The sequence below is a fragment of the Hippocampus bargibanti genome, linkage group LG07 (assembly GCF_051943395.1).
Source record: "Hippocampus bargibanti isolate YZ-2025 linkage group LG07, ASM5194339v1, whole genome shotgun sequence".
Classification (NCBI taxonomy): Eukaryota; Metazoa; Chordata; class Actinopteri; order Syngnathiformes; family Syngnathidae; genus Hippocampus; species Hippocampus bargibanti.
Genome location: NC_142740.1, coordinates 85,073 through 110,365, shown reverse-complemented (window position 1 = coordinate 110,365; position 25,293 = coordinate 85,073). Strand labels below are relative to the sequence as shown.

At 48.3% G+C, this 25,293-nt stretch overlaps 1 protein-coding gene and 1 long non-coding RNA gene across 3 annotated transcripts in view; both read right to left on the bottom strand.

Annotated features, from left to right (window-relative positions):
- Positions 1-23,581, bottom strand: part of LOC148895002 (uncharacterized) — a 55,424-nt gene extending 31,843 nt beyond the window's left edge. Inside the window, exon 1 of the long non-coding RNA XR_016115593.1 lies at positions 23,319-23,581. This is a non-coding gene — a long non-coding RNA (uncharacterized LOC148895002). The remainder of the gene's footprint in view (positions 1-23,318) is intronic.
- sox2 (SRY-box transcription factor 2) lies at positions 1,046-2,856 on the bottom strand. 2 transcript variants are annotated; one of them, XM_089001269.1, is made up of 2 exons: positions 1,381-2,856; positions 1,046-1,176 (listed from the first exon to the last, which is right to left on the bottom strand). In XM_089001269.1, exons 1-2 carry the CDS (start codon positions 2,313-2,315, stop codon positions 1,167-1,169), a joined length of 945 nt encoding a protein of 314 aa, XP_088857395.1. In that variant the 5' UTR covers positions 2,316-2,856; the 3' UTR covers positions 1,046-1,166. The 2 variants fall into 2 exon arrangements, with proteins under 2 accessions (XP_088857395.1, XP_088857396.1); XM_089001270.1 differs by lacking the exon at positions 1,046-1,176 and having other exon boundaries at positions 1,211-2,856.
- Positions 23,582-25,293: the final 1,712 nt, after the last annotated feature.

Genomic DNA, 25,293 nt, shown 5'->3' with positions numbered 1-25,293 from the left:
TTAACCACCCATCTGCCACCATTTTTGAATTAAAAAATGAATCAAAAAACGAAGAAAAAGAAAAAGAACCAGCATCAGCATCGGCATCATTTTTCACAATCGAGTCCAATCAAATGAAAACTCGCAAACATTTCGAGTCTCCAAATTTTCCCCAAAATTTATTCTTTTCAAACTGCATATGGAAAAAAATAGACTCCGTTGAAATCGTGGCTGTTATAAGGATGTTCATTAGTTTCACTTTATATATACATGGAGTGCTTGCTTGCTTGCTTGATTTTTTCAATCATCCCAAAATCCAACTACGGGAATAATTCGGAGATGGAAACAGAAAATAAATGTCACACTTAATAATATACATCAATTGTACAAATCAATTCGGGCGTTGGCGGGGGGAGGGGGGGTAAAAAGCTTCAAACGGGTGAAAAGTGGGAGATAGAAGGGGGGAATATAAATTAACTTGGGGATCTGAATGAGCCGAAGGGGGGTTGGGGGTCTTTTGGTGGGAAGGGGGGGGTCCCTCATTTATTTTTGAACGAAATCAAAACGAATTAGTCACGCAGGAAAAAAAAAGCAGCGTTACCTGTTTAGCTCTTGTGTCCCTTTCTCTTCACTAACTTTTGGATTCCTTCTGCCGTAAAATTGGAACATTTTCGACGGAACTGCCTTTCATTTTTTACATCTATAATCATACACACACACATTTATATATATATATATATATATATATATATATATATATATATATATATATATATATATATATATATATATATATATATATATATATATATGATGAAAAGGCCGTCATCTGTACTTTGACATATATATGTGTGTGTGTATATATATATATATATATACATATATATATATATATATATATATATATATATATATATATATATATATATATATATATATATATATATATATATATATATATATATATATGTATAATGTATATAAAAAACAGGGGGGGCGATGCAATTTTTTTCCGATGACGTTTCTTTGATAAATACTGTACAGAAAAAAAGATGACCGCAATCATCAAATATTGGAATTGCGAGTCCCACTTGGTCGTCTTGCGAATTCCAGTAGTTTGGCGTGAAGTGGGGGGGAGTAGGGGTCAGGAGGGGGGGCATCTCGCTGCCGCATCCTTCCATCGTTCTTTAGAGCTTCCTTAAAACAAATCAAAAGGAGGGAAAATGGGGAGGGGGGGGGGGGGGAGAAATAAAAACGGTGTTTTTTTTGTCCGTGGTGACTTGTGTACAAGCCCCCTCCCTTAACCCGTTTTTTTTTTTTTTTTTTTTTGCTCTGTACAAAAGTAGTCCAAGGTTATGTCGTCCGCCGTTTTTTTTTTTTTTTTTTGGGTGGGGGTCTTACATGTGCGTGAGGGGCAGCGTGCCGTTGACGGCGGTCCCCGGCACGGCGCTCTGGTAGTGGGCGGACACGTGAAGTCTGGCGTGGTCGCCGACGTCCGCCGCCGGCAGGTACATGCTGATCATGTCCCTCAGGTCGCCGCTCTGGCAGCCCGGGGGGGCGACGGCGAGGGCGGCGCGGTGGGACGACGACGCGACGCCGGGGGGCGGGCCGCAGCCGCCCGACTCCGACTTGACCGCCGCCGGGGCGCTCATCCCGCCGCCCGCCTGCGGGTAGGACGCGGAGTAGGCGGGCGAGCCGTTGGCGTAGCCCTGCGGCCCCCCCATGCCGTTGTAGTGGAGGGCGCCGACGTCGTAGCGGTGCGCGGGCTGCATCTGGGCCGCGTTGTGCGCGTTCAGGGCCGCGTGCTGGTAGGCCAGCGGCTCGTGCATCATCCCGTAGCCGCCGTTGCTCCAGCCGTTCATGTGCGCCGCGTACGAGTCCGCGCGCTGGTTGGCCGCCGCCGCCGCCGCCCCGCAGCCGCCGCCGCCGCCGACCCCCAGGGCGCCGTTGCCGCCCGGCGCCAGGAGCCCGCCCGGAAGGGCGTACTTGTCCTTCTTCATCAGGGTCTTGGTCTTGCGCCGCGGGCGGTACTTGTAGTCCGGGTGCTCCTTCATGTGCAGGGCCCGCAGGCGCTTGGCCTCGTCGATGAAGGGCCGCTTCTCGGCCTCGGAGAGTAGCTTCCACTCGGCCCCCAGACGCTTGCTGATCTCGGAGTTGTGCATCTTGGGGTTCTCCTGCGCCATTTTCCGCCGCTGGCCCCGAGACCACACCATGAAGGCGTTCATGGGCCTCTTCACCCGCTCGGGGCTGTTTTTCGGGTTGCCGCCGGGCGCGTTGCCGTTGCCCTGGGGGGCGCCGACGGGGGGCTTCAGTTCCGTCTCCATCATGTTATACATCGCGCGGGGGGGCGGGGGGTGGGGGTCGGGCGGGCGGGCGGGCGGGCGAGCGGCGACGCCCGAGCAGGTGACAGGAGAGAAACGGACTCCGATCGGGACGGGACGATGAGAGGTGACGACGGCCCGGCCCGGCCCGCCCACCCCTCGCGTCGGGGGGCTTACGACGACAAAAACGGAAGAAAAAAAAAAAAGTTACCTGGCGTGAAACTTGTACTCTGCCTGGACAAAAAAAATCCAAACAAATCAAATCAAATAAGAACAAGGCGAGCTTCCGCGGCCACTCGCTCTGCGGGAGCGCGCGCGTGCGTGCGGATGCGCGCGCGTCACGGCGTCACACGCGGGACGAGGCTTTTCTCTCTCTCTCTCGCTCCCCGCGGCAAAAAAAAGCTCTTCGGGCCGGGCCGGGCCGGGCCGGGCCGGGCGTCGCTCGTCCAAAAAGGTCCCGAACAAACGTCCTCGACTAACGTCGTCCCCGTCGTCGCGTCCGCCCGCGCGAGCGTCAGCCTCGGCGAGTCCGGAGACTTTGGGAACAAGTTCATCCGCGGCGAGCGTTCGAGGGACGCGGGCGGCGGCGAATAAATGGCCGGCGAGCGGCCAATGGCGGCCGCCTCGCCGCCCCGGCGGGCCAATGGGAGACTGTCATTAGCATAAAGGGGCGCGGCCTGACGAGGCACCCAGAAACCGGGGCTTCTGGGCGAGCCCGCGCCGGCGACGGCGGGAGGGGGCGGGGGAGGGGGGGGGGGGGAGACGCGCATGGATGAACGCGGAAGTACATCGACAAAGCGGCCTTGGACTAGTTTGGTGGCAGACGACGCAAAACCTTATTTTTTTTAGGCGGGTTGAGGGGGAACTATTTTCATTGGAAGACATTAGACGCGAACGCGGAAGTACATCGGAGGGTTCGCGAAAGTGGCCTTCTATTAGTTTGGTGGCAGGTGACCCAAAACCTATATATATATATATATATATATATATATATATATTTGGGGGGGGGGCTATTTTTATAAGAAGACGTTCGACGCGAAAAGTAAACGCGGAAGTGCCGCTGGAGTAAGTTCGAGAAAGCGGCCTTGTGCTATTTTCGTGGCGGACGACTGGAAAACGTTCGCCACGTATACACTTTGTTTTCAAGCCACAACTGGGGAGGGCGAGGCGGGGGCGGGGGCGAAACGTCCGTCCTTAAATAATTTAGCTTATCGTGAGAAGCGACCCCCCCCCCCCAAAAAAAAAAAAAAAAAAAAAAAAATCAGAGTCACGCGAATATAAAGAGAGAGAAAAATAAGCCTCAGAAGGCCGAGACACAGCATTGAAAGCAACTTTTTTTAACCCCAAGCAGCGGTGTGTCTGTTTTTGTGTGTGCGGGAAGTCAAACAAAAAAAGAGTCAAAGGTAATCCAAGATGTCCCCCCTTTTGTTCGCTGAAGTCGAATGCCAACACGCAGAAGGTAGACGAGCTCATCTGAGCACAAACCAGCGAGTTGTTTCTTTTTGTATGTGTGTGTGTGTGTGTGGGGGGGGGGGGGGGTCGTGTTGTCACTACATCTGTCCGGACAACGAGGCAAGCCCACTCCACTTCCACGCTGTTGCTGGCTTCCCAGTGGCGAGCCAGAAAGGTGAAGACAAAGTGCGCCAAAAGGCGAAAATGGCGCCGATTTCAGGCCGGGGGGGAAAAGCAGCAAACGCGAGGCCAGCAGCCCCCCGCCTCACCAGCCCCTAAACACACACTTACACTAAAAATGATTGCATCTTATGTTTCTTGAGCCCCCACCCAACCCAACCCCAAAAAAGTTTCGAAGCCGCCGCAATGGCCCGCTCTTGTTTGGCCTTTCAACGGGCAGGCGATTGTGGCGGCCTGCGTCACACGAGTGCCGCCTAACGGCCGCAGGAACAACTACAAGCAAAAAAAACAACCAAACAAAACCGCCGAGGCCGCTTTACGCCAAGTCGACTGCGTGGGGTCTCGAGAAAGAACCCGAGGGGGCGAACCAGACCCCCCACCCCCCAAAAAAAAACTTTAATAAAATTACTACTTGGTAGCGTTTGCGTTTTACGTTAAAACAATCAATGTGCTAATGTGTGTGTGTGTGTGTGTGTGTGTGTGTGTGTGTGTGTGGGGGGGGGGGGTTACCTGTTACTAATGAAATTAAAATCCAGCGTCAATATGGACGAAATCCCAATTGAAAGCCTGCAGGTGTTTTTTTTTTTTGTTGCTCGAGGCCATTTTGACATGAGCGTGCAGGGGCAGCTGTCAGGATGCCCCCCCCCCACCGCCCCCCACCCCATATCATTCAGCTGGCGCTTCGTAGGCTGTGAGGGGCGACATGCAGCTCGCCCCATTATCTGAAAGGTTGAAATCATAATCATAAAATAATAATCATAATAATAAAAATAATCATCAACATCATAATAATGGGCCGATCGCACCGTTATCTGCATCTGAGTGCCCCCCACCCCACCTCTAATCTGTTTAGGATAAGAAGGGAACAGCGGTGACCTGGTGGGGGCCCGGACCGGTCGAGAAAAAAAGCCCCCCCCATCGACCCCCTCGCCATTGCAATAAACGTCAGGAATGACAGCGTGTGTTTTTGCCACCCGAGGAGTCGGACATCCCCGAAACGGTCAAAACGGCAACACGTGCGATTTTCAAATAATTCTGCTGACATCAAAATAATTCAACATTGGCCAAACAAAAGGTTCAAGTGAAAGGCGGACGCCTCCAAACTCATTTGGGGGCCGGTGACGTCACTCTTCAACTCGACCGGATTCACCGAACACTTTGAAATCACCAATCTCATATTCAGCTTCATTCATATCATACCAAAATACACGAGACGATTATTTGCAAGTCAACAACAATATATAAAAAGATAGCAACAACAACGCCATCATCATCATCATCATCATTATTATTAGTACCCAGAATAATTATTTTTATGGCCGTGATAGTGATACTACTACTAATAATAAATATTTATTAGGGGTAATAATAATAATATTTACTTATTAAGGTTAATAATAAAAAAACATAATAATATTATAGTTAATACAGCATAACAATCCAATAAAATAATAATTATGATTGTAATTTATGGTTGATAATTGGAATACATTTTTAGGGGTAATAATAATAATAAATACATATTGGGGTCAATAATAAGACTAATAATTACAATAACTACAATAACAAATACAGTATAATAATAAAATATAATAATAATTATTATTGTTATGGTTAATAACAATGAAGGTATTGTTAAAATACACCATTCTTATGATAGGTTAATAATAATGATGTTCTGGCATAATGGTATGGCACTTTCTGAAGCGCCATTCCACCACACGGCAGCCCGATGCACTCCCCCCCCCCCCGACCCCCCTCCACCTCACACACACCCACGTCGCATCACACGCACGCACGCGCACGCACGCACGGCTACACAAGAAGGAAGCAGCACTTTGGGGCTCCTCGCGTCCACGCTCCGTCCCAACTTACTGGCTCTTGTGCGGCGTTTGTCTTCCTCTGGTCGTGATTGGCAGGAGTGGGGGGGGGGGGGGCGGGGTAGGAAAACCCGTTTTCTTCTTCTTCTTGTAGCCCTCGTAGCCCTCAGCCGCTTTAAATCTCCGAACGGGAATATTTTCCAGACGCCCCGCGAGCGTCACCGACCAGTCCGCATCCGAGCATCCGAGCGCCGGCGCGCCCTCCGCGGCTTGCGGAGGTGGAAAGAGGAGGAGGAGGGTCTGAGGGGGGTCCGAGGAGGGTCTCGCGGAGCGGAGCGCAGCTCGGCGTCCGTGCTCGGCGCTCTCCCCGCAACAAGGAAAGCCCTCGCTGGCGACTCGGCATGTGAAAAGGGGGCCGACGGAGGAGAAAAAAAGAAAAAAGAAACGGAGAAGAATGCCAGCAAGAACAACAAAAGTCACTTGTAGCAAAGTGTGCGCCTCTCCTCTTCTATCTTCCCCTCCGCCCCCCCCCCCACAAGCTTTAGCCCACATAATGAGCAGGAAAAAACCGCTTTCTATTTCGCTCACAGATAATTCCGAGCCATTGTTTCTTCCACAGATGGTTGCCTTTTTTCTTTTAATAGAATAAGGCGGCTCTTTTGTCAGCTCACAATCCACAAAAATCCAAAGCGTCCTCCCGAATCAGCCATTTTGTTCTCCTTGTGAAGGCCGAACAAAAGGCGGCTCGCTGAGGTAATGGCCTGCCTGCCTGCCTTATTCAAAAGGCTCCAGAATGGGGATTGCACGCCAGCACAAAGATTCTTTTGCCCATCCTTTTCACCGTCGTCGCACAAAGTATACAAGGAAAAATGGGGGCCCGAAGAGAAGGTGACACTGCCACAATTGTGGAAGGGGGGGGGGGGGATTCTGTCCGCTTGAGAGCTGCTATTATGATCATAATCAATCATAATTATTTGCAAGAATCAAAACAAGGACCCTTCGCACCCTGCTCACCGCCTTTTTCGCCGACTACTCTCAGGCGGGCGCCACCTATCGATACACGTGCACCAAAATCCAGCAGATATTTCAACTGCTTTAACTTTTTAAAATGTTGCAATCCTTTTCACTCTTGCACAAATTATACAAGGAAAATGGCGGGGGGGGGGGGGGGGGGGGCTCAAGAGAAAGCGACACTGCAAGAATGGCGGAGAGGGGGGTAATATTGGGGGGGGGGGGTAGGGCTAGAAAATTCGGTCCGGTTGAGATCTGCTTTTATGATCATAATAAATCATTATTATTCAAAACAAGGACAATCCGCTCACCACCTTTTTCAGTGAGTGCCCTCTAGCAGGCGCTACTGATCCAAATCCAGCAGACATTTCAACCGCTTCTTTTGCCGTCCATTAACTCTTTAAAACGTCACCAAAATACTTGCGATATTTATACAAGGAAAATGGGGGGTGGGGGTGGGGGGGGCTGAAGGCAAAGTGACACTGCAAGAATGGCGGAGAGGGGGGTAATTTCTCCACTGTGAGACTAATAAAGGCAAATCCAATCCAATCCAATCCAATCCAATCCAATCCAATATTGGGGGGAGGGGGGGGGGAGAGAGAAAGAAAATTCAGTCCGGTCCAGATCTGCTATTATTATCATAATAAATCATTATTATTTGTAAAAATAAAAATAAGGACCCTCCGCACCCTGCTCACCACCTTTTCCAGCCACTCCCCATCAGGCAGGCGCTACCGATCCACGTGCACCAAAATCCGTCGGACATTTCTGATTCAGATCATTGTTATGATGATTGAAAATGAATGCAGAGGTCAAAGGTCAGCGGGAGGTCATCCCGCATATAGTTGATCACATTCAAGAACCGGGGTGGGGTTTTCCTTATGAACCCCCGCACAACTTCCCTACAGTCCATGTTAGACTTTGCGGGGGGCGGGGGTGGGCCGAGGCGCGTTCAGGTTGGCCTTGTCAGAGGCCTGGCAGGTGGAGCCTTCGCATCACCGCCAAAAATGGACTGTGCGCGGCCACGGTTGGTGTCGTTTGCAATTAAATCAATCACGTCTTCAACTCAGAACATCATCAACACGTCTGGATCATCCCGGCCTGAACGGATTGGATCTTGTCAATCGTTACGACGGGAGCGCTCCCTGTCAATCAAAGTCTGTGTGTGTGTTTGTGTGTGTGTGTGTGTCCCATTTGCGAGGTATCTGCACCACCATCCCATTCATGAAAAAAGGACATTGGTCCAAAGTAAATTTTAGTCCAAAATGGCGGACAATTCCATGAAAATGTTTTTCGACACTGATTGGGAATATTAATGTTCCGGCTGGTGTGTGGAACTTTGAAAAACCGATTTGTTCGAAAACCAAAACCGCACACTTCATTGTAATTAACGTCAACAAAATTAATCCATTCCAACAACTTCAGCGGTGAACTAGCGTCATCCGTCAAGGTTTCAAAGTACATGACAATATTCCACTGAATGATCACGTCCATCAGGCTTGTCCAAATTTGAGGGCAGCAGACAGAAAACAAATGGAGGGATTAAATGTGTCCATTTTTCAAAACAAGCTCAAAGTGGCCCAAAAAAGGAACAAGAAATCCGGTATCGTTTGGCTACTACGTCATCTTCCTGTAAAAGGTATTGGGGGACATTCCAAAGGGTTTTTTTGGGCAGGCGCTATCTGAGCCATCTGGGCTCCATCCTTCCAAATGACAGACATGGCGCTCAAACGAGGGAACTTACATGAGAATTGCGTCCGACGAGGCTCGGCCACGTGACAAGTGGACGGCCAGCCGAGCCACGGACTGAAAAGGCCGCCGCGCCAAGCCACGGCCTTTCACAAACGAGCCAACCATCCCAGCGTCTTCGCAATACCAGAAACGAGTCAAATATTTACATCGTCAACACCTCAGGATCCGCCAGGAAGAGACGGAAGAAGTGATCGGGGAGAGGAAAATCTGGGTTTCCCCCCAAAAAGCTGAAGAAGTGGCATGGGCAGCCGATTAGGAAAGATGAGGGCGTCCGCTAGGAGGCCTCAGGGTCGATCGACTCAAGATGAGCTGGAGCGACGACGAGGTCTCCCGGCTCGCCTGCGAATGCCTTCCAGATTTGGAAGAAGTGGCTGGGGAGGGGAACATCTGGTATTGCCGACTAAAGCCGCTGCCCCCGCGACCCAACCCCGAAAAAGCTACGGAGAATGGATGGATGGAGGAATGTACAACAGAGGCTGAGATCAAGTGACGGATGGCTACGGCGTCGACTGCGATGCGGACCGGGTATCGCTCCGTCATGATAAAGAAAGTCGCAGGTTGTCCACCCTACCTCCTTTTGAGGTAGGGTGAAAAAACATCAATCAAGCGAGAGGGACTCAAGTGGCTACATGATGACAGGAGCCAGAAGAAGTGGCTCAGGCAGATTTTTCTCTCTCTATCATGAATACATAGAATAACAGACCTCCACGGAACGTGAGCCTGAAATATTTCTTTCAACGTGATTCTCAGAGTCCTATTTTTAGGAAAGCTACAAAAGAAAAACGTGGGGGGGGGGACCCCTAACCGCCTCCCCTCCCCTCTATTGAGCTGATTTAACGCCGCCACACACTTTCTGGGACGCCACATGCGCCTCCCGGAGGCTTCTATCTGACTTTCTAGCTCACTCCACCGCGTACTCGCTTCCTTCTCCCGACCGTTCGGGCTTTTGTTTACGAGCCAATTTGAATGTGAATGAATGTCTCTCGGTGTTTTTTTTTTTCCTCGCTCTCTCGGCGTTTCTAGAAAGCGAGGCTCTAATCCAGGCGGGCTGCCGTCCCCCCGCACCCCCTCGGCCCTTTTGTTTGGGATTAGCGCGGTTTAGCGGCGGCTAACAATGAGGAGACGAGCGGCTCACCTCATCGCCGCTAATGAAGTGTGGCCAGTTATTTGGCCGTTAGCTAGCTAACCGCCACCCGAGCTGAAAGGATAGCTTCCGCTAGGTGGGATTAGGTTTTCTGTTTTTTTTACGAAAATCGGAGCGTTCGGGGCGCTAGACGAGAACACGTATAAGCCGCGGTCACTTGGGTAACGAGGCCGAGCGCTAACGGAGTGACCAGAACGATTTTCGGCTTGGCAAAATCACACTCGAAGCGCAAACGTCCGCGCGGACAATATGTTGGCTTGTCTTCTGACAAAGAAGGCATTTTCCTGAAAAGATGGAGGGGGGGTGCTGGGGGGGGGGTCTGACCCACCACATCGGCTCCTTTTTTTGGTTATTTTGTTTTTGGAGTAATGTTGCTAACAGATCACAACGCTAACAAACAAGCTAGCGGCGGTTAGCGTCAAGCTACATAGAAATGTTGCTGAACGGAACACGTGTCATGCAATGGAAAGCCCCCTCTCCATTGCCCCCCCCCCCTTATCTCTCTCTTAGTTGCTCGCCCGGCCGGTCGCTAACATCAATGAAAAGCCCCCTCGCCCGCCCCCTCCTGCCCATCCTGACAGCTCTGGGTAGCTCCTTTAGCCAGAGACTATTACACCCGCGCTGCAAGAAGGAGAGGTACCGCCGCTCGTTCCTACCGACTGCTGTCAGGCTTCGCAATTCCCAATGATCACATGTGAAAAAAAAAAAAAACCAAAAAAAAAACTGGACACCTGTAAATATGGGTTGTTGCAATATATCTAAATGCATTTCTTGACTCTGCACTATGTACAGTCTTGTTTATAGAACGGTTTTTGCACATCTACATTTGCACAGTATTCAGGTGACATTTTTATTTTGTTATGCTTAGAATATCTTGTTTTCTATCCTTTCATCCCTCTTCAATTGCTGCTGTGGACTGCAAATTTCCCCATTGCGGGACGAATAAAGGGATTCTGATTCTGATTCTGATTCTGAAAGCAGCGGCAACTCCCCCGTCACTAATGCGTAAGCAGGGACAAAGCAAAAGCGCCGGCGTCCGCCGTGCATTGTACGAGCCCCGCGACGCGTATCCCGACACGCGTCTTTATTGACAGCTCGTCAAAAATCAATCCAAAAAGATCTCCAAGTTGAGCCAGATTTGGCCTTGGAAGTGGCTTCTTTTGGAATAAGAGCGGCCATAAGTGTCCAATGTTCCAGCCGAGCGTGTGTCATTTGGCATTGATTCCGCCGCTCCCCCAAACCCCTCCTTAGCCCCTCAGTCACACACACACACACACACACACGCACACACACACACACACACACACACACACACACACACACACACACACACACACACACACACACACACACACACACACACACACACACACACACACACACACAACAAGAAAAGTTGCTCACATTGGCTGCTAATGCACATTCACAATCCGTCTATTTTCTGCTTACTGCCCTCTGGTCATATCACTCCTGGTTTTTTTCTTTTTGATGTGGAATCTTCTTGCTTAGTGCTCAGACATGTTGTTTTCTCGAATGGGAATGTCTTCACAGGTCACCGCTCTCTCACTATAGCGGACAAGAAAAGTTGTCTTCCTAATGTTTGGTTTGGCCAACTTTGCCTTTTGGATTTGAAGGCAATCTCAAATGATCGATAACGACACTAATAGCTGATTGTATTTGCTAAATGGCGCCATCCTGAGGTCAATAAAAACCACACAAAGACGCAGGACGTCATTCATTCTTCAGCGCTTGATGTATCCTCTTTGTGACATGAAGCAGTTCTAGATGAAAGAGCGTCCTTTTCAGCGGTGGATCAGGGACGTCACGGTGGAACGTGCACGTCTACTACAAGATAAATGTTGAAAGCAAACCATTGATCTCATTATTGCTTACTTTATTCGTATATTCATTTGTTTATTTATGTAATTGTTTATTTATTTGTGCGTATTTATTTATTTATTATATTTTTATGGATAGTGTCCTTGCGAGTTATGAAAGGCACTTAGAAATTAAATGTATTATTATTATTATTATTCTAAATATCAACCGACGCAAAGGCCACATTGTGTTTGAAAATAGTCAGTCGTCAACTATTGCCGCTGTACCCAAAATGCAAACATTTTGTAACAAAGACAGTAAAAAAAAAGCTACAAATGAAGACAAAGCCAAAGAATCAAAAAATTCAGACCCTCGATGATGAAAAAAAAGAACAGGGGGAAAAATGCTTAAAAATCGCTGGCAGACGGTGTGCAAAAAGGTGTCCACGCCAGTGCCAGAGTTTTTTGTCATTCTCACTCAAATTGCAGGACCCACACAATATTAACTTTTAGGACTACATAAAAATTCTATACAGCATTGGAAACTTTAGACTATCTTCTTTAATCCGAAGAACAGAGTTAATTCCTAAGTGATATGGGTCTGGAGTTATATGAGCTTCAAATGGGGGCGGATGTACAAAATCCATCCATATTGATTGAAATAGCACTATATCAACAGTTGAAGCAATGCGTTAACTTGGAAAAAAAACATTGCAAAAGGTCTGGCCAGCACATTATGGGCACACAAGCATGAAAAAAAACCCAACATGGAATGGAATGGCGTTCTACGTCTTGTTTTTAATTCCGGAATCAATTCGTGAGTGACATTGAATGAGTTCAGCATGAACTTCGAATTCCGACCCTCGATGAGGGAAAATAAAGGTTTTCTGATTCAGATTCTGATACCCCCCCCCCCCCCCCCCCCCCCCCCGTACCTCCCAATCCCCCGCTGGGACACACCGGATCCAAAGGATCACCATGACTTTTATGGCTTACTAACGGTGGAGGGAGAGGGAGTTGAAAAAATGCCTGTTGCCCGGAGGGGGCGAGCGGGGAAGAGGGGATGGGGGGGGGAGGTCCATGAGGACCGGACTCTCAGGCGCCCCCCACCCCTCAACCCCCAAACAGTCCACAATGCTGACATTTCCGTCTCGGGAAGACTTTTGATGGATGACAAGTGATTCGATTTCACTCAATTGCAATGGCACACACACACACACACACACACACACACACACGCACACGCACACACACACACACACACACACACACACACACACACACACACACACACACACACGCACACGCACACACACACACACACACACACACACGCACAGCTGTCAGTCAAGTCTTTTTGCGATTTGGAGAGCGTCGTCGTTGCTTAAGTCTGACACTGTGCCTCAGCCACCACTAAGCCTTTATTACTGTATTCATTCAGCGCTGTTGACAACACACACACACACACACTGGAACACCCACAACGGCGCTATCAGCAGGACCTTTTCAGTAAGCCGAGCGTATCCCCGAGCCGGATCGTACATGTTTTTCCCGACAAACATCCTCCGCCGTACAATATCGGGATGCTCTTTTTGTCCTGAGAGGTGGCGTGTTTCTGTTTGTTGTTGGGGTGTTTGGGGGGGCCCGCGGGGGGGGGGGGGGTATCGCTTACAGCCCAGGTGCTTGAAGAAAGACACCCTCTCCCATGGCGGCGGCACTCCAGAAGCGTCAACGCCGTTATCAGTTCTATTCCAATGTATGTCTTATCGAGGTGGTGGGGGGATTGGGAGGGCTGGGGGGGGGGTAGCGATTGACAATACAAGCTTATCAAACATCCTCAGCCTTGATTCCACCTGTCACTCAAGACCAACACGCACACAGTAGCACCAAGAGTGGGGCCTTTTTTTGATTGACAGCTGGCTTTGCCAACAAATACGACGGCGGGATCAACATCCGTGTGGCCCCTTACACGCACGCACAGACACACACACACACACACGCACACACACACACACACACACACACACACACACACACACACACACACACACACACACACACACACACACACACACACACACACACACACACACACACACACACACACACACACACACGACGTGCTGTGTGTGTGTATTTGTGTGCGTCTGAAGTGAGCCAGAACATTCCAGAGTAACAAAGGTGGGATTAGAAAAAGGCATTAGTTGGCCAGGCAGCGAGATTGTCGTCAATAACAGCGGCCGCAATAAACCGCAAAGCCTCGATAAGGAGACAAAAAGCAGAAGTGAGATAGCGCTAAGAAGGACGAGAGGGACGAGAGGATCAATGACCAAAATGGCGGCTGGATGGATGGATGGATGGATGGATGGATGGATGGATGGATGGATGAGGGAAAGGCCAGATCGATGTCGAGTCAAGACGGAAAGTTGACCCAAAAGCTGGTGGCACATTCACAGTTATTGACGGCAATTTTATGCATCCAAATTCTCAGCAAGGGCCACACTCGTTGCTCAACCAGACCCCACGAGGCACCATCACATTTAACTCATTCGCTGCCAGACCACGTGCAGATAGGTGTCCACGCCAGTGCCAGGGTTTTTGTCATCGTCACTCCAATTCCAGGAGCCACAGAATATTGACTTTTAGGACTACATCAACATTCAATGCAGCGTGAGAAACTTTAGACTCTCTTCTTTCATCAGAAAAAAAAGTTCATTCCTAAGTGATATGGCTCTGGAGTTATCTGAGCTTGAAATGGGGGCGGGTGTTAAAATACACACAATACATCCTTATAGCTTTATATAGCGATTAAACAACAACTGAAGCTGTAACAAAGTGCTCACATGGACAAAAGACAAATGCTGCACCCTTGTGGAAAGAAAAATCATTGCCAGGGGCCATGACCAGCGCTTTATCGGAACCCGAGCGTGAAAAAAAAAAACCCAAATACATTTGGGAATGGGGCTCCACGTCAAATTTTCAATTCCCGAACAAATTCGTGAATAATAATAATAATAATAATAATAATAATTATTATTATTATTATTGTTATTAATAATACTAATATACCATTTTGTTGGTTTACTTTAAAAAATCCATATATATATATATATTTATTTCTTAATTTTGGTTTGCACTCAGGAGAAGCGGCGGCGAGGTGCGAGGTGCGAGGTGCGAGGCGCGAGGTGCGAGGCGGCCCTTTCCAGCGCTTTTCAACAGTGGCCACGGCGCCTTGCGAGCAATAAATACGCACTCATGCGTGGTGGACAAATGGTGGTGGGGGCGTGGGGTCTTCCCATAAATTATCAGGGAAAATTAATTAGCAATATAAATGCCAGGCGGAATGCATTATGCGCAATTGTCTTGCTATCTTTTCAGGGATAAATCTTGTAAAAAAAGGACGTTGTACGAATCATCCCGCGCGACATTTTGTGATCAGCGAGTGAACGGTTTTGAAAGGGGGGGGGGGCGTATTTTTAGGTATTCATCAGCAGGAGCCGTTGCCTCTTAATTATGACGGCGTCCTCCTCTCAGCCACACCTTCTAAATCGTGTTTTGTGGCGTCGCCGCCTGGCCTAGCCTAGCCTAGCCTAGCTTGACGAGCTAGCGACTAATGACTTCTCTAATTGAATTTGCTCTCTGTTGCCAGCCTGCTTTTTTTTGGAAGTGGCTGTTTTGTTGCAGGGGCTCATCGTGTCTTTGTGTGACGGCTCGCTGAAGACAACATGGGACCCCCCCCAAACCCCCCACCACACCATGTCTGTCTGTCTGTCTGTCTGTCGTCACGTCTCTCCGTCTATATCGTTGTACGGATGTGGAAAATTTGACGAAGAAGAGGCAGGCAAAGACTTGGCTGGATTTTCACTCTCAGCATCGAGTTGTTGTCTTTAAGGGGGGGGGGGGGCGCTTAAACTCATTTTAGCTTTGATTTCCTACAGGGGGCTGTTATGAACATGGAAAAAAAACATGTCTGTGTTATCACCACATCAGATGACAGAATATACCATTGAATACAGAATACATGTATTTAGTCATTCATGTATTTATTTATTTGTTTTGTTTTTTGATTATCCAATCAGTATTTTTATATATTTATTTATGTATTATTGTTATTTATGGTTTATTATTGTTTATTGTTTATGATGATTATTATTATTGATTTTTATATTATTTAATATTATTTAAGGTTATGTATTATTTAGTTATTAATATTTATTAATAATAAATATTTATTTAGTTGTGTTATCATTCATTGATTGATTTATTTATTATTTAGTTAGTTATTTATCCAAACAATTGTGTATTTATTTTTTTATTTGTGTGACCAATCACGTGTGGCTTTAACCGAAGACTGGGGGCAGGAAATAGAGGGAAAACAAGCCGGCGGCCATTTCAGGAGCTCCGAGAAGCGGCTCGTTCGCGAACGACGCATCACTCATCGCGGCGCTTCCCGAAAAGTAGGTCCGATGCCAAGATGAGATTTTCGCAAATTTCACGTTTGTAAGGCGAAAAGTTTGTTAGCTGAAGCGTTCATAAACCGAGGTATCACTCTACAACCAAAGTCCACGAGCGTTGATGATTAGCTTATCGTGATCATCGTTCGGGCACGTACTCGCATTTCCGCAGCACAATAAGGTCCAACCGATCCATTGTCGAGTTTTATTTTATCGTTGGCTTGGAAATGAAATGAGAGGCCCAAACCAATCTGGGATGGGGGGGGGGGAATGGGGGGGGGGCGTCCAGGCTGTGACCAAAAACGAAATTGCTACATCCATTCCATCTTTTTAAATTCCCATTTAGCTTCTAAGCAAAAAAAAAAGCTAACCAGTGGTGGCTCTCCATCGGCAGACTTTGCATATTCATCTGTGACAGTTGAGGTTATTTGCTGCCCCATTTGCGCAAAAATATCCACTTAGCCGTATCATCTTGACTGATCGCCACTCATAAGCCCAGCAAATAGGGCGACAGGGGAGGAGAACGCTAATATGGCCTCACATTTCTATGCCCTAGTGGACCCCTTTCACCCAGGAAGGTTTGCCGTTCGGCTGAGGGACGGGAAAGAGATGGACAGGAAGTGGCCTTCCCAGAGGGGCCGCCGGACCCCCGCTTGAAGAGCCACTTAACCAATCTAATGCCAGAGATGAGATGACAGGGAAAGGGATAGAAGCGGGGACGCTTGACAGCGAGACAAAGTAGCCCAAGGCTGGGCGATTAGCAGTTGCTAATCTGATGGGAAAATCTGGAAGCATCAAAAACACACTGCGACACTTCCGCACAAGAAGTGAAATGAGATTTAGGGGGGGGGGGGGGGGGGGTTTAAAAAAATCTCCTCATCCGCCGCGTTAGAATGCAGATTACAAGTGTGATCTGCGGGCTTAGAAACCATTTAGCCAATGACTAAATGTTATCTAAAAAACGCTTTAATTTGCCATTCAGGGTTGCAACAGGGGCCCCCGCCGGCTGTCAATGAGGGTGATTAGACCCCCACGCCGCCCGCCCCAGATCGAGGCTTCGGAGGGCCCAAACATCTGCTGACTTGGAGATGGCAATGCAGGAAAAAGAGCTCCACTTCAGAAAAACGGGCATCTGATTAGCAAACGGGAAGGCGGGTAGAAGTGCAAAGAGCCGCGTTGGTCGCGTGCCAGCGAGCGCGGCGACGACGAAGGCCCATCTGTGCGCCCTCACGCTCAAGGCGAGACGGATGTCGAAGCGCCATTGATTTCCATTCAGCCGCCGTGAGAACCGTGCGGGAAAATGTGTACGCCACACACACACACACACACACACACACACACACACACACACACACACACACACACACACACACACACACACACACATATAAACACACTTAGAAACAGATGTACACTTTTGCGACATGCTGGGGACTTACACACACTAAGTCCTCACCATGTTGTGTGTGGGGCAAACATGCATACACACACAAACGCATGCACGCTCACACAGACACACACACACACACACACAACACACACACATAAACACACTAACACAAACACACTTTGAACAGGTGCACATTTTTGTACATGCTGGGGACTTTGTGTGTAAATCACACACTAAGTCCTCACCATGTAGTGTGTGTGGCAAACATGCATACACACACACACACACACGCTCACGCACACTCACACGCACACCCACACACACACACACACACACACACACACACACTTAAAAAAAGGTGCGCACACACACACGTGCACACACACACGTGCAAACACACGTGCAAACACACACACACACACACACACAAACAGGTGCACGTTTTTGGAACATGGTGGGGACTGAGTGTGTGATTCACACACACTCAGTGGCCAGCATGTAGTGTGTGAGGCAAACACGCATATACACACATGCACGCTCACGCATGTACGCACACACAGACCCACACACCCACATACACGTGTGTACCCACAACAGACACACGGTGGAGAAAATGAGGGTGTTTGAAAGCTGCGTCAAGTACCCAGGCTGGTGTTTGCTGTCACTTTGCCAAAGCATCTCCGCTCTTTCCTGTCATTTTGTCAAGCGTCCCCCCTCCTCCCGGGCCCCCCGTATCCCCCCTTTCTCCGCCCGCCCGTCTCCCCTTCAACAAGCGCAAGCAACTTTTGCGAAGGCCACATCTGGTGCTCAAATGAAATCATTTCCAGTCCATAGAGAGTGGCGAGGGAATCAGCGGCTTTTCTCTTCCGGCAGCCAACGCCATCGTTTCCGCTAGCGACTGATTAGCAGTCAATGTACAAAAGTTGATCTTTGTATTTTTTGGAGCTAAAAGTGAGACGTTTGAAACGCAGCACCCGCAAAAAAACGACGGGAAGAAGGTGCAAAGTCAACGGCAGGGTTGGAATCCAACGCTGCACTTTGGCACCGTGAGGCGAGCGCGCAGAGATTTCAAATTTCTTGCGTGTTCGACATACTTGGCCAATAAAGATGATTCTGAAAAATAGAGCCGCCGTGAAAAAAAAGGCACCAATCAAAAACATTGCTGACGATTGCCGCGGCCTCCATTTATTTGACTCTGAAAGCAACAGAAAGCATGGGCAGTGTTCGGCAGCTAAAATGCAAAGTTCAAATGAAAGCATTCTCTTCGTAATTCAATTTTCCTTCGCCGCCCTTCGTTTTCTTTTTTGTGTTGCCCCCGCAAGAATGCAAGAATGTGTCATTGAAGGCCTTGTGATAGAAAACCGGCGTCCGGTCGGTCGCCCGGCCTGGGAATGGACCGACTCTTACAAAATCCCTCCAAAACAAGGCTCGCCGCGGTCCATCCGTCATCGCATCGAGACAACGCGGCTCTTTGTTTTGGTCCCGATCGGGCCGGCGCAAAATTTGGGCTTGGGCCCAGCGACCGGAGGGGTGTGTCATGCTGTCATGCGCGCCGGAGAGAAGAAAGACGGCGTCAAACAGTGCCAGGGTTGCTTGCCTGCCAAGCCATGCGCTTCACCCGCTGTCGATTCGACAGTTCGGACCATTCCATTGCCTCGGGGAGGGGGGGGGGCAGGCAGATTCAAATCCTTTCATTCATTTACACTGATCATGTCGTTATCGCACCCCCCCCCCCACCCTTTGCTTGCGAGTCTGAAATCGTGTTTTGAGGGGGGGGGGGCAAAGTAGCTAAGCTTTTAGCAGCCAGTGGCAAATTCAGAAAAGGTAGTCGTGACTAGGCACAACGCAGCCCCAATAAATGAATAAACAAAACACTAAAACTAAATACAAACCAAACAAATAAATCCCTTGATAAATACATAAATAAATGTAAAATAATTAAACACAAAATATGTAAATAAATGAATAAATAAATAAAAATAGGCATAAATAAAGTACAAACCAATTATTTAAATAAGTAAAAACCAAAACAAACAAACAAATCCCTACATAAATAGATTGTAAAAGGAAATAAATAAACACATAAACAAACAAACAAACAAATAAATAAATAGAATCAAACCCAAATAATACATAAATAAACAAAAATACAAACCAAACAAATAAACAAACAAACAAACAAATCCAAGATAAATAGACAAATAAACAAACACATTGAATAAGTAAATAAACACATGAATAAAAACACGAATAAATAAATAAATAAATAAAAATCCAAAGCAGTCAGTGGTATCCCATTAAATAGACAAATTTGCCCCCCCCCCACCCCAATTTTTTGGGGTCAATCCCCAGACTGCCCACATGCCAAGTCGACTGCAGCGCGATGTAAGCGAGGTTATTTGCATCGGCTGCCTCCTTAAAGTTTGTTTAGGCGGTTGGAAACGTCTCCCTCCGACACTCAAAGTGATTTCGAAGTAAATCCGGTGGTCGCGATTGCCGTTTGCTGGTGGCATAGCGCAAATCAGCTTTGCCGCCAAATCCCGCCAAAATGTGACAAACTATTGTTGTTCTTTGTCTCCGTGTCACTGTAATCCTCTTTCAGTCGCACTCGCCGCCGTCATTCTCCCCAATTGCCAGAAAATGACTGCTGTACTGACCGCTGTGAGCACAGCCGCGCTATGCTACGAGGGGGGTCGGGGGAGGGGGCACACGTGTAACGGGGGAGTTTGCTTTTGCATCCGCGTCCATCCTAGAGGGGCCTCGGTCGGATGTGGATGTTGCGCGGCGCCTGTTGGCTCTTTCCCGGGTTGCCGCGTCGGGGAATGCGGGGGAAGCGGGGGTATGCGTTTGGCTGCTGTCGCAGGTAAAGCCTTACACAGCCTTACATTGTGCTGCATCTTCGCTCTCGCTTTCCTCTTTTCCAAGCGCTTATGTTGGATCATGCAAATAGCCGCGCTAGCGCTAGCGGTGAGGTGGAATACGCGGTGTTGATGTTCATTTCGGTCAAGTTGACAAACATTTGAATGTGAATGAAACGGGAAAAACATTGTCCAACGCAAACGTGTCATGAATGTCAACGCGAACATTTTCATTGGGGAGATCGACAAACTGTGGAAAGGCTACATTTTGGTCGGACGTGCGAGGTCAACATGTCGGGCGAGCCGCTAGGATACATCATCACATAAATCCATCTAGCTAGCTAGCTAGCTTCCATTCATCCATCCATCCATCCTTCCTACCATCCACGTAGCTACCTAGTTCCCATCCATCCACTCATCCATCCATGTAGCTTGCTATCTTTCATCCATCCATGTAACTTGCTAGCTTCCATCTATCCGTGTAGCTAGCTAGCTTCCATCCATCCATCCATCCATCCATCCATCCATCCATCCATCCATCCATCCATCCATCCATCCATCCATCCATCCAGGTAGTTCGCTAGCTTCCATTCTTGTATCTCTTTCCTTTCCCCATGACAAATTTCCCCATAGCATAAAGATCGAGAGACTCCTGTGAAAGGAATGAACAAAAGAAAAGAGTCCTCGGCACAATTTCAGCGCATGCGCCCGGCCAACTTTTTCTCCGTCCCAAGTATGTGTCCCTCAGCTATATGACCCCGGCCGCCTCTTCCCTCTTAATGCCTTTGATAAAACATCAGGCGGCAAAAGAAGGTCACGAGATGGAAGACGTGCTCTATTGTGGCCAAAGCAGGCCCATAAAGGCTCCGGTACGTCCATATCGCTCCGTCTCTCCGCTAGCCGCATTAAGACCACGTCTGGATTCTTTTCAGACGCAGCCAGTCTGAACGCTCACAGAGCTTTTCGTCCAGCACATTATTCGCTCCGTCCCATCAGCCCCCCTCGTCCCACCCGGGCCTCTAAGCCCACCGATGAGCATCTGCAACAGCCCAGAGGCCATACACTATGAAAGTGTCCGAAATGGAGGAAGAGAATGGCGTCAAGAGAGCGACTTGAGGGTGAAGGAGGGCCGGCACAAAAGAAGAAGAAGAGAGGTAAGAGAAGGCCTTAAGGAGGCGAAAGAAAAGGAGGCCGAGTCTTTAGAGGGAGGCCAGGCGGCACTAAGCGTCTGTGTTGCTGAGCAGTCAGGCCTGCCGTCCCCGAGGCCAGAAAAACCCATCATCGCCTCTTGACCCTTGACTGACTTTCCTCACCCTGAAAAATACGCCTTTGGACGAGTGGCCCGAGAGGGACACTTTGGGACAACTTGCTGGCAGTCGACGGGACAATGCATTCTACCAGAAAATCCTGAAGGAGAAGGAACGTCTGAGCAAATTTGTGTCCTCATACAAGCCTCACAATGCCAAAATAAGCCATTCAGTTTTTGGAGCGGCCGGGCGAAAATCCCAATTTGATTCCAACTTACGTACCGAGGCGAGACAGCAAACGGGAAGCTAATGCTAGGAGAGGGACGGCTTCAAAGACCTTGTCACATGCTTATCTATCATACTTGCTCGTGGTTACCACAAATACTACCGGACGCTTATTCATTGCGTATTGTTGCGTACTTGGCCCAAAAATACAATATTGATCTGGATTGTACACCTTCTCGTTGACCGAGTCCGCACGCAATTCAGCATCCACTATTACAAATGTACGCACGGCTAGTAATAGCGCACACAACCCGTTAGCGCTCACGGGTAATTCTGCAAGCGATGCCCAATGGCGGACAAGACGAACCACCAGACACCAATCCGATTGCTACAACTTGAAAGGCTAAAAAAAATTAATTAGACGCATAAATGCTGTCATTCCTACCACAAATGTGGGTCCTCACGTGCACGAATGCGCACGTACTCACGCAGCCAGTGGCCTTCGGGCTAATTGCTAGATGGAGGCATATTTTCCCGTTGGCTTCAGGGCTGTAATTGTGAGCAGAGAGCAATGACATGGCTTCAAGCTGAGAGGACAAATCACCGGAGGCCACCGATTAGGATGCCCCTCTCGCTCTCTGCGCACGTGGGTGTGTATGTCCATATGTAATTGTGTGTGTGTACTCACAGACTACATGGTGGGCACATCGTGTGTATCTCACATACAAAATAGAAAAAAAACATGCGCGCACACGTGTGTGTGTGTGCGTACTCACAAACTACATGGTGGGGACATAGTACTCTCGCACACTATGTCCCCACCATATAGCAAAAACGTGAGGATGCGTGTGCGTGTGTGTGTGTGTGTGTGTAGTCACACACTGCATGGTAGGGACATCGTGTGTATCTTACACACAAAGCGTGTGTCCGTGTGTATATGTATTTGTGTGTGTACTGACACACTAAGTCCCCACCATGTATGAATTTGTCATGAAGTCAAACAGCGCTGGATTGCAGCTTTCTTTGGCATTGACCTCAAGTAGCCACACGCGCCCTCCCCAAGAAGGCCCCTCAGTCACAGTCACAGTCTCCATCTTACCGTTGAACAAGTTGAAGAAAATGAAATGCGCCACAGAGCCGCCTCGTAACATATTCACGGACGCTCGCATTTCTAATCAGGGAGGTCAAAGGTAAGGGAAATATCCGCCGGCCCTCCATTACGGCGCCATCCCCGTGAGCAGCTGCGCGCTCCCAAAAGGCCATGCGGCATCCCAAATAGCATTTGTAGCATTTGTACTTGCTAATTGAACATGATTGGACTCCAGCGCGTCGAGCGCGCCGCACGCCGCACGCCTTACAAGACGTGACGCGACGCGACGCGACGTCTCTGATGGCTTTCGACACAAAGCCGGATTAACATCAACGACGCCGTCACACTTAGCCTTCTTTCTTTTTTCTTTTTTAGCCTTGCCGCCGGAGTCTCGTTAAGACCCGGCGGGACCGGTCGGGTTCCCGCCGAGAGAAAAGAATAGCGAGGCCCCGTATGGAAAGGCGCTAAGCGGCGTGTGTGGCCGCGATGCAACTTTTTGGCCTTGAAAAAGAGACAAAGATGTGGCAAGAAAGCGCCCGAGCGTAGCGAGCGTCACTTCCTCCTCGCTGTCATCTTACCTGTCAATGATGTCACGCCGGTCGTTCTGCCAATCCTGTTCTCTGATTGGACGCCAGCCGGGACCCCAACCAAATCCGTCAACGGCAGAAGTCCCTTTCACCACTCGCCACTGCCTTATTTGTCATGAGAAGGACGTTGCCGGTCGGCGCCGGCAACAGTTGCCGATTCCCCGGCCCGGCCGGCTCCCCCCCGGGCGGCTCGGCCCGCCCGTGCCCGCCCGGGCCCCCGCGGCTTTCCGCTCGGCCGTCCAAGCTGGGAATGGCGCGGCGGCTCGAGGCGTTTTTGTCTCTTTCACTCAGGCAAGATTAGTCGATAGAAAACGTCCACAATACGCCATTGAAAGCCATTGTTGATATTCCACATTTTTCACATAGCCGAGCAGAATAGACGATGCGGCGGGCGGGAAAGCACGAAGCGGACTTAGAGGCCCGACGGCCGATGCTATCGGGGAGCTTTCATCCTTTGCTCTACGCACAAATAGACACACTTTCAGCATCTGGCAGGCGCGGAAATCAATAATGCACGTCCGCATTTGGATCAGCGGGTGGTTGAAGGCGATAGGGAGAAGAAAGAGAAGGCGCTTTGTGCTCGGGGACCAGTCGCCACGCTTGCTGTGGGAAGATTAAGGTCACCGACGACACCGGCGAATGGACTCGTGCTACAAGAGATGACCTCAGACATTTTTTCACGGCTCAGAAATGCTCGCTCTAGTAAACATTTGTGCGTTCTAACGTTGGAAAAAATGTCTAAAATGGCCATTTTCACATTTTTCTTTAATTGTAAAATCGTTTTTAACATCTTTCCAAAATGGCCATTTTCTCCTTTAAAAACCAACATTTCTATACCTTTTCTGTACGTTTTGTAAAATGGTGATTTTCGAATTGATTTACAAAAATGTAAAAAGGCAATTTTCTAACTTTCTTTACATTCTCTAAAATGATCATTTTCAAATTAAAAAAAAAGTAAAATGCCGAATTTGTCACATTTTTATTGTCTAAAATGGTGATTTTCTTGCGATTTTCTTAAAATGGCGATATTCTAACTTTTTTTTATTCAAAAATGTTGATTTTTCTAATTTTGAAAACAATTCTGTCATGGCGGTTTTCTAACTTTGTAAAAGCATTTCTAAAATTGCGATTTTCCAACTTTTTAAACAATTTCAAAAATGCTGATTTTCTAATTTTTCAACAAAAAATCTTAAATGGCCATTTTCTACATATAAAAAAATCTAAAATGGTGATTTTCAAAATTGTTATTTTTTTTTCTATAATGGCGATGTTAAAAATGTCTAAAATGGCAATGTTGTACATTTTTTTTAATTTTTGAAAATGGTGATTTTCTATTTTTTTTTCTATTCTAAGATAGCGATTTTATGAATTGATATGTTCAAAAATGGCATTTCTTTTCTAAAATGGTGATTTTCTAACTCGATGTGGCACTTTGGCGTCTTGAACCGGACTTGCCCGGTTCACCCCAATCCAAAAACACAAGTAGAAACGCAAGTACGTATCTGAGCGGCGCCGTTTGGCGTAAAACCAGTCATGTCATGCCACGTCGAGCTCATCAAATCCTGTCCCGCCGACGCCAAAGTGTTTCATAAAGAACCGGTTAAAATGTTTGCTAACATCGGGAATCGGCTAGGAGTCAAGAGCGAGACATGTTAATTGTGTGCTAATGATATGTAATGAATGTCATCAGCCCCGAGGCTTCAGCTAACGAGCTAAATGAACTGGCACTAATAGGGGGGAAGGGGAGGAGGGGGGGTGGCGTTAGCTTATCTAAGCGTGTACATTAGCGAGCGACATAACGGGCTGCCGTGTGGCGCCGCATACCATTTTGTTCAAGCCCCCCCCCCCACATTCATGTCAATCGCATAAAAACAAATGGCGTGATGATTTCCACACGCAAGATGGCGCGCTACGTGTTATTTACTTTTGCTCAACTGAGGCTCCAGATCCCAAAAGGATCCGAATG

Coding starts and splice junctions, on each gene's coding strand:
- sox2 (XM_089001269.1), bottom strand. CDS start 2,315: ATGTATAACATGATGGAGACGGAACTGAAGCCCCCCGTCGGCGCCCCC.